Source organism: Perissodus microlepis, chromosome 5, assembly GCF_051167445.1.
Source record: "Perissodus microlepis isolate ML-2025 ecotype Zambia chromosome 5, ASM5116744v1, whole genome shotgun sequence".
NCBI classification, from domain to species: Eukaryota; Metazoa; Chordata; class Actinopteri; order Cichliformes; family Cichlidae; genus Perissodus; species Perissodus microlepis.
In genome coordinates this window covers 9,693,269-9,708,985 of record NC_140465.1, presented here as the reverse complement: position 1 = coordinate 9,708,985, position 15,717 = coordinate 9,693,269, and the positions used below count along the sequence as shown (strand labels likewise).

The following is a 15,717-nucleotide window of genomic DNA, read 5'->3' as shown; positions in this document are numbered from 1 at the left end:
CGACAGACGCGGGGAGCAAGAGCAGCTCCTGCTGAACTGAACTCATGACTCAGTATTTTTCACATGCAAATTCATCAAGAATTTGGCTGTTAGAGATTTTTTTTAAAAAAGAAAAGAAGAAGGAGACCTTGCATGTATTACTTGGTTAAATTAGGTGTGAATTAGGGTTTGCATTTGTGTGAGAGCATGTGGGTCTGTGCATATGTATGACTGTATGACTTGGGAGCCCTTGGTTGGAGCCTGCTGTCTGGGTACAATGGTCCAGCCCGGGGCTTTAACTCCACAAAGAGGCCTTTTCTTAACAACGAGCCATCACAGATAGAGGAGGAGCCTGACCAAAGCATTACCACGCTTAAGGGATCACAGAGCTTCCCTTGATACATCTGATATCACTTATGATTTTAATAATCAAGCAGTCTTCATTAAAAGGACCGTTCAGGCCATAATGTCTGTCTGTGTGCACAATACTGTGAAAACACTTCAGACACATGATGTGTTCTATCAAAGAGGTACATTATCAAACCTTAAACAAACAGAATCACAATGAGAAATCCACCAACATAGCAGGAGTAGTTTAAAAACAAGCTGGGCTCAGGTATAGAAGTTGGGTTTTTTTAAAGGCAAGGTCACGCTGTTTTTCTTCTCTTTACTGCCCTTTGTCAGTTGGAATGTGTGCAGTGTATAAGGATAGAGACAGATCTTACCTCAGTATTAAACTTTATTTCCTTTTCTGTGTGAGATGGAAAAATGATAAAAACGTACAGCTCAGGGACTTTTTCATCTAAGACAGGTCAGTGTTTTCTTTACATAATAACCACAAAATTAAAATCAGACATTTTCCGTGTGTTGGACAAAAGCTTAAAGAGTGAAAATAAATTATCGTAGCAATAATTATAACAATATAACAACAATAATAGCAATTAAGCATTTATAAACACTCTATTTACTGCGTTTTTTTTGTTTGTTTGTTTGCTTTGTTTTCATAAAACTCTGTTATCAAAAACAGGTGGTGTGTACAATCCAGCATGTTAGAGGGGCACTGGTTTTGGGGTGTACTGTTGGTTGGGTCTGACTGGTCAGGAACAGGGGTGCATGACTTCTGCGGGAGTCTGAAGACTTCCAGCACTGAGGAGCAGTCGTGAACGACAGCCTGGGGATGGACAGGGCGCGTGTGTCTCAGTATATAATGAGATGGTCGTGAGGTGAAAACAGCGGTTCTTTTTAAGCCCTCTCATGAGTTTCCTGTTGCAGGATCAAGGAGAGGTGGGTACCAAAGTGACTTAGTAAAAAATAAGCAAAAAAAGAATGACAAACATCTCCAATCCTGCTATCCCCTGTCACCCAAGGACTAACAAACCCCTCCTCACATTAGCTCTTCACAGAGTCCACTTAAGTCTCGCTCTCCGCAGCGGCTCATCAGTGAAGTCAGGCGTGACACAGCCTTAAGTCATCAAGTCCGACTGAAAGTCTTTTCCCTACAACCACTGTACACAAAACAAGGCTGCTCAGCTGTCGTGACTCGGGAGGCCATTTAGTGTTTATGGCGATGTGATGACTCCTACAGGCGAAGGGGGCTCTGGGTCTGAAAAGGCCTCAGTGAGGCTCAGCCCAGACCGGCGAGCGATTGGAGTGGTGGGGGTGACCGAATGAAGGGTGAATGGGCGTGGGCGTTGGCAGCATGTGTCCCGAGTGGCTGAAGGGGGGCAGGTGCCCCATGTGGGTCATGTGACTGGCGAGGCCAGGCGCACCACCAAAGGGAGAGGCCTTGTCCTGCATGCATTTGGAGAGCTCGTCAAAGCCGTCCCCTGATCGTTTGTTCCTCTTGGACTTGCTGGACATCTTGCGGTTGCGTGTCTGGATGCCTTCTTTCTTCATGGTCAGAGGTCTGTTGACCTGTGAAGAGCAGAAGAGCGGCACATTAGCTCAGGCGTAGCGAACAAAAGCACCACTGACAGTGTGAATACAGCATTGTAGACATTTAGGTTTAGGTTACTGTCACAGCTCCTTTACAGCCTCTTTATTTTAAATCTTAGCAGAAATATGTCACATGTTGCAATTACTTTTTTTTACTATCCCAATAGCCTTTTATGAATAACCTCAGTGTTATTCATAAAAGGCTATAAATAATGAGCAGCTGTTTTGCATATATAGCTCCATTATAAAGCGAGTCAGGGGCGTGTGGGTTTTTTTAATCTTTTGTTTAATTGTCCACACCAAACAGAACCACAGTGCTCATTAATGAATACGCCGGGATGAGGACCAGGCTGGGCTCTGAAAGGAGCAGCCAGCAGACAAATCCTCATCAGTGTAACCGACGCCGTTACACTGAATGACAGTCCCACCCGGCAGCCTCTCTGGGGAGTAACGCCCCCCATTGAAACAACGATGGTTTAATAAAAAAGCCGCCCGGTGGGTTCTGCTCGACAGGGTGAGCAGGCTTTGCCTCCCCACTCTCACTTTCTGTGCTCCTAAATCGATACGAGCTGTCCGCCCACTTAACCAGTTAAGGACCAGCAGCCCTCCCCTCCTCCTTCCATCCCAAACCCCACACTCATTTTTCTCCCCCCCCCCCCCCCCCCCCCCCGAAGCTACTTACATTGTGCAGTTTAAAGTAAAGGCCGCAGGCGTTGCACACCGGATCTCCGTTCCCGTTGCGCCTCCAAAGGGTGGTGGTGGTGGTCTGGCAGTTTGCACAGCAGGTGCCTGCACGTCTAGCAGCGGACTGAAGGAAGCAGGAAAAATGCATCATAAATACTAAACTCACTTGTGGAAGGGAGGTCAGCGCAGGCGCATCACAGTAGATTTCGTCTGAACCATTAGCAGCAGCAGCAGCAGCATCATTTAGATTAAAATAAAGCCGTAACACTGATACCTCATTCCAGAAAATGTGCGACACGACGGGAAAGTTAACGGGAGGTTTTTCTTAAACTTCTTAAACGGCGGCACGTGAGGTCCCATCTCTGACCGCACAAATATGTGCAGACAAACATCAAAAGAAGCGACACACAGACTGGAGAAATTACTTAACTTCTCTATTGAATCAATTGCATGTATGTCGACCGCTACAACTATGATCAAATTTTGTAATTTGTGCAATAAGACATGGAGCCATTTTTTTTTCTTTCTTTCCCCCCCCTCTCACGCTACTCTACAGGCCCGCTAGTAATTTTATTTAATGATAAGCATGCTATTAATGGAGGTCCTGCGTAAACTCTGCATTTTATCACGATCCAAGAAAAAAAAAAAAGGGCTGTGAGTCGTGTGAGACACGGTGTCCTGTCTGACAATATGCCGCCGTGCCCATTACGGATCGATTTTCCACACATAATAAAAAGCATTAGCTTCACATGCAAGGAGCCTCCGGTTCCGTGCCGTGCGTGCAGCATCCAGGTTAGCCTTTTAATTCATTTCAGGTGGAGTCGTTGCTGTTTACCTGGCGAGCAGCAGCAGCAACAACAACCCAGGTCATTTTCATATGAGGTAAAATATAAATGCATCATAATTAAAATTTAAAAAATGCAAAGCGACTGTGCGTTAAGCCTAGCACTGCCCACCGATAATGACAAACAAGAGAACAACATAAATCCATTTATTTTCCAGTCCCCGCCCCTCGCGGTCTGTCTCTTCACACATAAGCGGCTCCTCCAGTGTTGTGATAATCTCTTTATAGTATATGTCAGTCTAGCCATAGAGAATGCAGAGCGCTGGTTGAAGGCGGAAACAGCCGGGAGCCTGACTTCCTTATCTGGGCCGGCCAGATATCCGGATAGGAAACAACTGGATGCCCCTTTGAACACAACTCTGAAAAACACTTGAGCTGAAAATGCAAAAGCTACAGCCACATGGGCCGACCCAGTGGAAAATGTAATGGTCTTTTTTTCTCTTTTACGAATAGGAACGACGTGGAAATCGTCAAGGAACAACACGAAAAACGATCATTTCAAAAACGAGTTTTAGTATTTCAGGAAAAAAAATGCGGTGGAATTTTTCGAATTTAGCAGAAAGTGTTAATGAGAGCCATCATAATGAGGGTGTGTGAACGAAGTCAAAGGTTACGCAGCTCAAAACAATTTATTAGTTTAGACCTTATTTTTTTAATACCTTAATTAATATAAATCGGCACATTATTATTATTATTATTATTATTATTATTATTATTGTTGTTGTTGTTGTTGTTGTTGTTGTTGTTGTTATTATTATGCAATTTGATTACAAATTATATCTATAAAAGATTTTAACAAAATATATATAAAGCATACTAGATAGATAGATAGATAGAGAGCCCCGTTTTTAGCAGGTTTATTGTGAATAAAGACTGAGCAGCTCTGCAACATGGCACAGCCACCACAGGATTCCTCTCTGTCATTGCTGCCTTTCATTTACTCAAGCATGGTGTTAACTAAAGCAGCATGGGCATTGGTATCAGTAACAGTATCAGAAGTACCAGCAATAATGATAGCAGGAACAATGGCAATAGTAGCAGTATTGTAACAGGCCATGAAGGCGGATCATCGGGGGGTGAGAGGGACAAACAATTCCAGGAAGATCATAGGGAAAATATAACTTTCCTGGAATTGTGCTGCCGGCATCTGCTTTGTGCTCATATTTGGGTGCCTTCTCTCAGAGTGAGGGGATGGAGCGAGATGTAGGACTCACCAGTCTCCGTTTGGGCTTGATAAGTGGTCGGTTCTGGCCGTTCATCTTGTGGTACAGTCCGCAGGCGTTGCACAGGTAGTGGCCGGTACCGTCCCGCCGCCACAGCGGGGTGGACGTGGCACCACAGTTTACACATTCACGGCCCTCTGCATATAGTTCAAGAGAAGGAGACAAAAGGAAATTTTATATAATTAAAAAGTTCCCCCCTCTTTGTGGAGCAGCATATAGCAGCTGTGTAGCACAACCTGGTCAGGTAGTTATAGTAGAGTGGTGCATGACCTCAGATGGCCTTGTAATATGAAGTCAAAAATTGGGGTAGTGACAAACATCCATATCAGTGTGCAGGTGTACCAAGTGTGCACGGCTGCCCAGGACACAGACACCTCTATGTAAATTGATCTGGAGTGGGGAGGCCACAGACAGCCAGAACATGTCCAGAGGTGTCCAACAAGAAGAGTGAGACACACCATCAAATTAAGCCTACATTATTGATCAGCTTAGTGGGCACCCACGAGAGGAAAGTAAGTGTGTGTAGGCGGTATTAAATGTGTCGGAAAGTGTTTGATGAGAAGCTTGCGTGCTGGTTGGTGTCAGAAACAGCAGTGAGACAGCATTGTATCAGCACAAGTTGTAATATAGTTTCTATCATTCTTGGTGACTGGATCAATAGTCAGTGTCCTGTGTGTGCGCATTCTCTTCTGTACAAAAAGCTGCTTAAAGAAAAACTATTCCCACAAGTTTTTCTTCCCCCGTTCAGGTTTGACTTCAAACAGCCTGTTGCTAAACCAAAGCTCATTTAATTCAAGTGTTCCCCTCTCCCTAGAGCATCACCTCATTATTTCTGTTATAATGCCAGCGACACCCAAAGTCCCACCCTTTCACCACAATAGGACCTGACCTGAGCAAAAAGGAAAAAAAAGGCTAGGTTCCTTTTGAAATGCATTTCTTGTGTTTTCGTACCTCCCTTCTCTTCCCCTTAAAGAATTTCACAAGTCAAGCGACCACACAGAAGCAGTCTCATTAATATGTTTTACATATTCGCCCACAATGACTTACAACTTTTTGCCTTGCACAATGCTCAGTGTTGAAATACGAAAAACAAATGGGAAGGCGAAACAGCTCCGTGCATAAGGTGAGCTGCACGAGGGGAAGGAGCTGTGGGTTTGAGGGCCAGTTCAACAGGAAGCGGTACCGTGAGGTATTCGTGCTGACAGAGAAAATGTCATTGTGGCATTTTGTCCAACAATCAATCACAATTACTGGCACTGGACATTGACTTTGATAGATAAGCCTTTTTTTTCTTTTTCTAACGTCGTGGCAGATATGTTTGTGTTGCTGATTCAGGCACAGTCTGGTCAGGCTCTTTTAAATGTCACAGTATAACATTTCTCCACCACAACAGCTCATATTCGCTCAGGATTATCAGGCACCGAGCATTCCCCAGGTGTGTTAAAAAGCATGGTGACAAAGGATGACAATGCAGATAATTGCAAAGCTACATTTGGAACAATTTGTTAACACACTGCATTTTTTGTTATTTCACGTCCATTCTTTCTTTTGTCCAGTAACTCAGTGCACCACAGCTGGAACAATGTAGGGAAATTACACACTCATTAAGCAGGCTGAGTTGTTTTTTCAAATGTCTGCCCATTAGTGTCAGGCATAAAGTCTAAGTATCCCCCCTTAAATTTGACTCCCAGCACATGCAGCATATTGAATCAAAATCCTGTCCAGACAGTCAGAAAATATGCTGCTTTATTATGAACATTTTAATGTATTTAAAATTAAGGGGAAATGGGAAACTGCTTGAGTCCTTTTTTAAAAATTCATGGTTGCTCATTGCACCAGAATGCACTCTCATCTTCACGGAGAATCAGATCTGCTGTGAACTTGCTCGCCCCTCCACTTCATGTCAGCGCAGCGGGCCAAGGCCGTGCTTAAAAACACAAACAGCAGGGCTCTGTCGCCTGTGCTTTGTTAGTGCTGGGGAGAGCGGTGGGCGGGGTGGAGGTCGTGATTTGTTCACTTGGAGGTATACAGGATATGGCAGGAGCCAGGGCGTCGTGACTCCCTCGTTTTTTAAGCGCAATAAAGGCCACGTTTAAAAGAAAACAAGCCTGTGGCACGAACATGTACCTGCCTGAGCACCGTTGATGGTGTGGCGTCTGAATGTAAAGTTAGTGTTGGACTTTTTTCTCTCTGCTCAAAAAGCGGCTAAATTATTTCACTTATTTTTAAAAACATATACTTAACCAGTTTATATGGATCGTTTAGTTGTTATTTATATGTAAAACCATATACATATGAATAACCAGTCAGTCCCAAAAATTATATCATCCCACTTGTTCTCTATTTTTCGCCTATTCGCCTCGATTACACTGACATTTTAAGTGAATGAATCACACAAGTATGAAAAAAGTGTAATGGGTCAAATAAGACTTGACAGTGTCCGATGTGGAAATTATCGCTCTTTTTTCCGTATAAGCAGCTCACTGGAGCAACAAGTCTGAGCCACGAAGTTTACATAATACAAGCATTAAAAAACTGATAAATGCAATTACACCTGGGAATAAATGAAAGAGAAAATAAAAGAATAAAATGATGCTCACACCATAGTGGAAATACTAATATCACCTTTACATGGAGACCAATGAATTATTCATCAACCGATGATTGGTTGTGTAAACTAACCTATATTGCGCAACGCTTCACCGCTCAGCTGAATAAACCATAACCATTTAATTAGGCCTTATCGATTTGATCTGCCATCTGATGAGAGGAAGGGGTGAGGGGGGCTCAAAACACACGTGAGACTCACCTGAGCTCGATCTGGCTTTGCTTTTGCATTTGGGCGTAAAGCTGGACGAGGACCCGCCGAGCAGGCTGCCGGGATGGAAGAGACTGCCGCCGTATTCGTGGGGTGTAGGGAGAGAGTAGGCCGGGTAGGTTGGGATAGGGTGATGCGTGGCTGGGGCCTGGCTGTTCATCGAGGCCAGGCCGCTGCGGAGCGGACTGCAGCTCTCCATTTTCATGCCGTCCGTCAGCGGCACTTGGTACTTTATCGACTCTTTCTCATCCATCCTGGTTGAGGTGGAGGTCGGAGAGGTAGGGCCGGGGTCCGGGGACACGTCTTTGGGAGGGGTAGGGGGGAAACTGTACAGGTGCGGGCTGGAATGCGACGCTGGAGTGAGCGAAGACACCGGAGCGGTGCCGGTGCTGCTACTGCAGGGGTAGCCGGAGCCGGCGGGGTGAAGGCCGGGTTTGCTGAAGTGGCTGACCGCCCATGCGTTGTGGTGGTGTGCAGCAGACAGAGCTGCTTTCCCGGGGTCCAGCCAGGGAATACCGGGGCTGTGGATGAGGTGTGGCCGGCAGACCTGGTTCCCAGTGAGGCGAGCTGAAAACCATAACAGTCTATTTAATATGGCTGTATTCTGCTTTAATTTCTCAGTAATTCATAAGTCTTATCATTAGTTTACAACCCAGTTAAAAAAAAATCTTACCTGTTAAATTCCCTGAATTTCTCAAATCCGACATTTAGCTCCAGATGTAGATAAAATATTCGTAGTTGATTTTAAATAATAGATTTTTTAAAAGATCGAAATTAAGTAACCTCTCTACAAATAGTTTCCATTAAATGAAAGCAGCCGATATAGCATTATTAAAGCCTACAAAAGTGTTAAATAAACAGAGCTCCTTGTCTGGGCATTATCTTTTCGTCCGCAGCAGCTCTCGGACTAAAGGTTGTTATTAGTAAATTTGCGCTTTTTATTTTATATCCGGGAAGTGCCTCTCTCCCTCCAGAAACTCCTGCCCCAACAGAGAGGGGTTAAGTGACATACTTCCCTTTCCTCTTGCTGTCATTTGTTAGAAATTCCTTTTATGTTGGTGAATTGACCCAGGAAAGTCAAGAAGGACTTTTTCTAACTAATTGCTGCACAGGTTTTTGTTGTTAGGCTGGCAATAAGCTTTTTTACACACAAAAATCATTAGCCTTTAATATCACACACACACACGCATTAAAATTATGGTATTATACGACTCTTTTAAAACATAGATATATAAATGGAATTTTTTTTAATACAATTTTATTTATATTATATTTTCACACATCTTATCTTATCTGGCCTCACACTTGGTGATCGTAAACTTGAGCGCATCTTACCGTGTGCTTGGCTGTAGGTGACCCTTGCTCGGGAGTTGGTGTAGTAGGGGTTCCCTTGAGAGTCCAAGTGGTTCAGAAACATATCAACCTCGTCCTGCGGCAGTAAAGGCGCCATGGGCTCCATGTAGTTGTGGCTCAGGCTGTGGTGGTGAGAGTCCGGGTGCTGACCGTTCAGCACAGCATGATGGTGCGCCATCCACCGAGACTGATCTGCCGCTGCGACCTCCATGTCTGAGCTGACAGTCTCTATTTTTTTCCCTCTCCCCTTGAATGCCTCTCTGTTTAGGCTTTATTTGCCTCCAAGTGGAAGTCGATTCCTCCTTAAAATATAGTTCCTGAACTGTGATTTACAGCAGAAATAGAATCCTTAAATAACTCGCTCTCCCTCCTTCTCCTCTGGGATACCTGCAAAGAGACGAAAGCAACATATTAGTTTAACGACACGTCTCTCCTTCCATGCAAAATCGAAGCACCCTTCGTTTTTTATCTAATTATAGCGGATGACACGTGAAGTAAACTTTGCACAATTTAGGGTTCCTGCCATTACAAGTCGGTAAAAACAAGACATCGCTGTCTCCAAGTCGAAGCAACGCATCCTGTATCCGCATAAAGAAAACACTTAAATGTCTCCTCTGGATACCTGTTGCAGTTGTGATCAGCTGATGGTATACAGAGCCCTAGATGTGTAAACCTCTTGATCCTTGCAGTGCTCAGGCGCATTAATGAGATGTGGGGCAGACTGATGCGGCTGGCGCCAGTAAATTCCCATATCAAGCCATGGGGGGCGGGGCGTCGGTCTGGACCAATCATAGCGGGCACTGCCGCAATTGGCTAAATGCGTCCCTGCTCTCCTTCTTTCAATTTTCATTTTCCTGCACCGAAAAACTAAAAGACTTATCAATCAGCAGTGTAATTTCTCGGGGATCTTTTTTTTCGCTCATGAAGCTCAAACGAAATGAGCAATCGACCTCTGATAATCTGCCTTTTTAGCGACGGGCTGAAGACAGAGCCTAACAATGTGTGAAATTTACACCATATATATGGCCCAGTGTTAGCTTTTTACAACGTACCCATGCAGGCGTAGCTCCCCTTGCTCTCTATAAACCCATTTACAAAATATTCTTAAACCTTTCGTTTTTTTTAATACTTGTGGGTGATATTTAAAATTCGCACCCACTTGCGAATGTCTTTTGGTTTTATGCCACAGTTGACCGGTTAAAGCTGCATATCAATCCTTATTACTAGCAATAAGCGTAAGTGTTTTGGTTGTTGTCTGCCCCAAGTAAATACAAACATCAATTTCAGCACCTCTTAAACCAACAGAGGAGGAGTCGATTTATGACCCCGAATTGGCCCCCTCCCATTGTTGGGAGCGCCTAATTGTCTTTAATTAGTAGCACGACATTCCTTTTGTGAAAACAGTGGTTTTTGTCTCGGGGGCAGAGCAATCAAAACATAGTTTGCATTTCTAATGACGCCCGTTGATAGTTTGGCCAGACAAAAGGGGATGGCGCAAGGCCTCACGTTGCACGTAGGGTACGAAAAGTCAGTGGGTGACAGTCAGAGCGTCTCCCGACGCGCTCATTCACAAACGGCCCACAAAAACAAAAATGAAATCTGGCGGGGTATTTAATGTTTAGACAGAAAGGGGGGGAAATGCGTTTCTGTCCAATTATATTTTTTCTTGTATTTATTTCTTTGTTTATTGAAAGCGTGCATAAAATGAGCAGCACATGCGCTGTTATTTGTGCGCAAGTAGATCTAAGTGCACTGCCGCTGCGTTTGTGTGATTGACAAGGAGTAATTGGAAGGTGCCCTGAACAGACTGGCCGCCACGCCGACGCCGGGATCCAACGTCACAAAATCTAACTAGGAGCTGAGCAGTGTGGGCGGGGGCCTGCGGGGGGTTGCCGTGATGACACGGCACAGGTCATTTAGGCGATAATCACGTTTGATGTCATACCTGCGGTATAACTGCGCGCCTGTGTGTGTGTGTGTGTGTGTGTGTGTGTGTGTGTGTGTGTGTGTGTGTGTGTGTGTGTGTGTGTCAGTCATCAGTCATTAAATCTCGGGCATGTTGCCAGAGGCAGCGAGTTGATGAGCTCAGCCCTTTGAGCTTGTCAACTCCTAAAATCAACAAATTACAACATGTGTGGCAGCAGAGGGCCAGCGACTCCAATAACTGACATTCCAGTGGAAAAGAAGCCACAGTTGGCAGGTGGAGTGAAGTCTACCTTAATATGCTTATTAATTGTCAGTGACAAATATTGTGTTGTAATTTACACTGCATCAATCAACAATACTGCACCAATTACGCACAATTTAATGCCGCACAGTAATTGCTGTCACATGTTTGAACCCTAAGCAACAAGGACTCCCTCTGTTTAAGCGTCAGTGAGTATGCAGCGATGCTCTTGATCTTGTATCCATCAGTGAAAGGACACTGCACACTGTGGCTCAGACTTGCCGGTCTGTGTTGCATTCTGGCTGTGTTAACCACTGGGAGAGTGGGTCAGGCTCAGGATAGCTGCTGTAGTATTCCCATTGTTGTTTGCATGTTTGCCAAATGGATTACTCAGCAGGATTTACCCCCTCTGTAATTTATACCTTCATTAATCCCATTTGTATCTTTGCTGGAACAAAAAGATGGGAGAGGGTGATGGAGGGTTAGTGGGAGAGGACGGGGGGTGGGGGAGTTGCTGTTGCCTTTTTCCCTCTGTCTTTCTCAAGGACACAGCAGTATTGTTTCACCCGGCGATGCCATCCAAAGAGCGGAGAACGCGTCCCCTCGCACAACGCCTCCTGAGCTGGGCGAGAACTGTGTGCAACAACTGTATCACCGTGCAGCCACAGTGGCTAATGAACAACAAGATTATCATTCCGATCCATGCTGTTATTAAATGGGATTGGCTTTATCTACCTGTTTGTTCCCATTGGGCACGGTCATCCATCATTATCCAGAGTGTAGGTGTGTGACTGTGTGCCCAACTATGTGTGTGTGTGTATGTGTTTTGGGGGGATGGGGGGTGTGAAGAGCCACTGTGGGGCTTGTGAAGATAAGCAGAGCCAGAGAGAAGAGAATGACAGAAACCAGCTGAAGCATTATTGTCCCCTTTACTCACGGCTAATTAGATCGAGCCAGGGCACTGGGTGGGTGGGGGAGCTTTATAGACACAAGCACCCACCATATAACTGCTGAGAGAGGGAGCCTAAGAGCAGCACAGTCTCCCATTTAAGTCATTTCTGAATCAAAATAATGACATTTCAGAAAAAGCGGGTAGGACATTAACATGGACTGCACACACTCAACAAAAAGTGATTACGGACTGCAAGGTGAACCTAGTTTTACAGTCAAAACCACTTATTGGAGCTATAAATACAAAAAAAACACATTTGGACCTCTTACAGTGTTTACTCACAACTCCATCTTCATGCCACTGTTCTTTGTTCTTTGCTGTAATCATTTCAATTCAATTCACAGCTTTATTTATACAGCCCAAATCTTAACAACAGTTGCCTTTATATTGTAAGGGAGAGACCCCGTGGTAACACAGAGCCTCCATGAGCAAACACTTGGTGACAGTGGGAAGGAAAAAACCCCTTTGTATAGTCACACACAATCACGCCATGCCTCTTAAATCATGCACACATAAAGCAGACCCAGCAGCACAGGTAAGAGAGGGTGGAAGAAAAAGAAAGGCACTCCTGCGTGCCTGCGGAGACCCACCAGCCCTCCCCCTGTCTCAGCTCCGCCAGTGTAGTGATGTGATTGCTCCTTCTACTGATCAAAGAGGGTTACTCGAGTCATTATGCGTTTTAAAGCGTGACAATTGAATACCTTTGTCGTCACTAATATCTCGCTGATGATACACTAAACAATTTAGTTTCTTTTTTTTTTTTTTCGGGGCCAGAACTCGCTGCCCACGGCAACACGAAAAGTGAGCCACATTAAAAAGGATTATGCGCAAGGATTAATTCGTCGATATATTTTTTTTATTGATTTATTTATTTATTTTAAGAAGCTATGGCACACATACATCCGTTTTGTTAACCCGGACTTAATCTTGAACTTTTTTTGTCGATCATTCGGGAAAAACAAGCGGAGCTGTAGAAATTAAAAGAAAAACAGAGCGCGCTTCCAGTGAATATGAATAATAATGTTGAATAATAATATGAGTAATGAATGATAAAATACATTACAACGTATGACTGCATCAAACATATAATATCACTATACCGTTTTAGAGATGTTGCGGAGGGTTATATTTGGCCTAATATCCAAATATCTGTGACATGTATAATCATAAATAAAGAGTTCATAAAGAGTGCACGTGCGATCAGTGTACTTTATTCCTCGATAGCCATGAAAATATAGCACAAGCAACCGTTTTTCTTTTTTTATGCTGAGCCTGTAGCAATGATTATTACCAGTACCTTACTTTGAATAGCCTCACATATAATTACAAAATATCAAATAAAATTAAAATAAAATCATAAATAATATTTTAAAGTTCAGATAGTTTAAAAACGCAGTAATTGACTTACCTCCACCAGTCAAACCGGAGAAAGTGGAACCATCTGATTCACTGCGCAGCTTCGCGTCTTCTCTGCCCTCCCCTCCTTCTCCTCCTCCTCCAAAAATAAATGATAACAATAATAATAACGGTGCAAAATGAACGACCAAACCGAAGAGGTGTCCAGATGTGCCCCGTTTTTATGATGCTGTCGAGACTAAATGGAAAACCCGGTGGCCTGATGGTCGCTGCTCTGTGTGCTGTGTCGTCACCGAGCGGAGAGCGGTGAGTGTCTGCGCGCAGTATCTCCCCTCTACTCTCGCTCTGTCCAAACCTCTGTGAATATGAGCAATAAAAAAAATGAAGAAGAAAAAAAAACTTGTGTGCCTGTGTGAGAGGCTGCGGGCACACAGCAGCGTAATGGCACGTCAGCCAGCAGCCTGTCTTCCGGGTCCTGGTTAAATACAAAAAACTGGCAGCGGTACCTGTTCCCGAGAGGTTCTCAACATACTCTATGATATGCTTTTCAGCATTTCATCCTTTTGTTTTTAAAATGTATATCAACGTTCCTCGAGGTCACTGTGAGCTCTGCCCTGACAGACTGATGTGCTGCTTACCCGAGCCTGTGGAGTTAATATATGGTCTACATACATGCAGGGAAATAAAGAACTTCGCTAGATGTTGGAGCCACCAAGGGAGCGAGCAGAGTCCCCGGACCCAACTTGTCCCAGCTGCATAATGCGCAGTCATTATGATTAATTTGGGGCTGAACCTGAGGCTTGTGACGGGGGGGGTGAACTTAGAAATTGCATAGCTGGGAAATGCACGGTGCTCTTTCTAAAGCTTTCCTTGCTCAATAATTAAAGTCTAAAAGCTACTTTTTAGTGATAATAAATGCTATATCTTCTTTTCCTGTTTTTTTTCTTTTCGCTTTTTGTAACAACTCGGATAGACCGAGAGCCTCGGTCCTAATTGACTTACTGAGATATTTGATTTGACAGAAACAACCCCCCCCCCCCCCCTTCCCCGCCCAAAACACTGAGTTAAACATGTTAAAAAAAGAAAGAAAAATACCCATCCCTCCCTCTCCACCCCGTTTTTTTATGTCTGTGTGTGTTTGGGGGGGGCTTTATATCCCACACAGCAACAACAACTTTGTAAAACATGCAAAGCCTCTAAAATCTCTTGCACGCGACCTGGGCTCGTGCGTTGCGCCGAAGCCAGGCAGGTGCAAGGGGCGCGAGGACCTCTGCAACTCGGGGCCCGTGCTCCCCAGAGTGCGCACACACACACATACACACATGCAACAAAAAGGGAAGAGAAAAGAAAAGAAAATGTGAAGTCTGACTGAATTGGTAAACATTTGTTTTAATGTTTGGACTCGTCAGAGCAAAAAGCTTGGAGGCACGAATAATAGAAGCCAGTAGGCTAACATAAGCACTTTATATACTTTCTCAGTATTATTTGGACTCTTAACAGTCTAAAAGTATAAGGTTTTGCGGATTTTTTTGTTTTATTTGTTTTTAATATTTTAAATCTGAAAACTGTTGGCTTATGTTAGGTTATTTTAGCGAGTTGTTGTGGACTAAACAACGTTGTGTATTTTTATTAAGTTGATAATGCAAACCCAATAAATGTGAGTTCACATATGTCTTTTAACAACAGTTACAATTTATTCGGTAGTTGTTTTTTTAATGTTTTTTTCAAATACATCATTATTATTACTTTCCAATAAGTTGAATGTTTCTCTCAAATCAAATTCACAAAAACTTAATATTATAATAAATATTTAGCAATATTTAATAAATAGTATTTGTTTTGTTAATCCGTTTTCTGTGCGTTCTGCACATACTCCGTGTGTGTGTGTGTGTGTGTGTGCGCCTGCGCGCGCGCGCGCGTGCGCACGGCTTTCGTCAGGGAGATATTATATGCACACTGCATTAGATGCCAGGGTCCTTCTCCTTCTGATTATTACCAGGGGTAATATTTCATCGGCACCGCGCAATCTTTGTTCTCTGTGAAGATAATAAATGGCCTAATCGTTATCAGCAAACTGCTGGGGGTGTCAGCACCGACCGAGGCTGGAAGCGGGGTCCAAAGTGCTGCTGAATAAATTGGTGTTCCTTATCTCTCACTCCCAGATTATCGCCGCCTTTTCAAACTTGCACAACAAATACATTCAATGCATCTAATGCATCATTTGTGGGGGGGTGGAGGGGATCCCGCAGGTTGATAGAGACAGCGCAGGGAATGAGACGTATTTACACGTTTTCCGCTGCAGCTAATATAAGCTCTATTTGACATTAGAAGGAGTTTATTGGCCGGACCACTGGTGCACGCACTTTACATATCACCGCACGCCGTGATGCTATCTCTCTGATTAGC

General features: G+C 44.0%; 1 protein-coding gene across 4 annotated transcripts; it reads right to left on the bottom strand.

The window, feature by feature from the left end:
* Positions 1–700: 700 nt before the first annotated feature.
* gata2a (GATA binding protein 2a) lies at positions 701–14,017 on the bottom strand. Of its 4 annotated transcripts, none has more exons than XM_084927735.1 (6): positions 13,364–14,017; positions 8,819–9,223; positions 7,476–8,050; positions 4,657–4,815; positions 2,597–2,722; positions 701–1,893 (listed from the first exon to the last, which is right to left on the bottom strand). In XM_084927735.1, exons 2-6 carry the CDS (start codon positions 9,045–9,047, stop codon positions 1,594–1,596), a joined length of 1,389 nt encoding a protein of 462 aa, XP_084783861.1. In that variant the 5' UTR covers positions 9,048–9,223; positions 13,364–14,017; the 3' UTR covers positions 701–1,593. The 4 variants fall into 4 exon arrangements, with proteins under 4 accessions (XP_084783861.1, XP_084783860.1, XP_084783863.1 ...); XM_084927734.1 differs by lacking the exon at positions 13,364–14,017 and adding an exon at positions 9,459–9,609; XM_084927737.1 differs by lacking the exon at positions 13,364–14,017 and adding an exon at positions 9,459–9,605 and having other exon boundaries at positions 4,657–4,802; positions 7,475–8,050.
* Between the last annotated feature and the right edge of the window lie 1,700 nt (positions 14,018–15,717).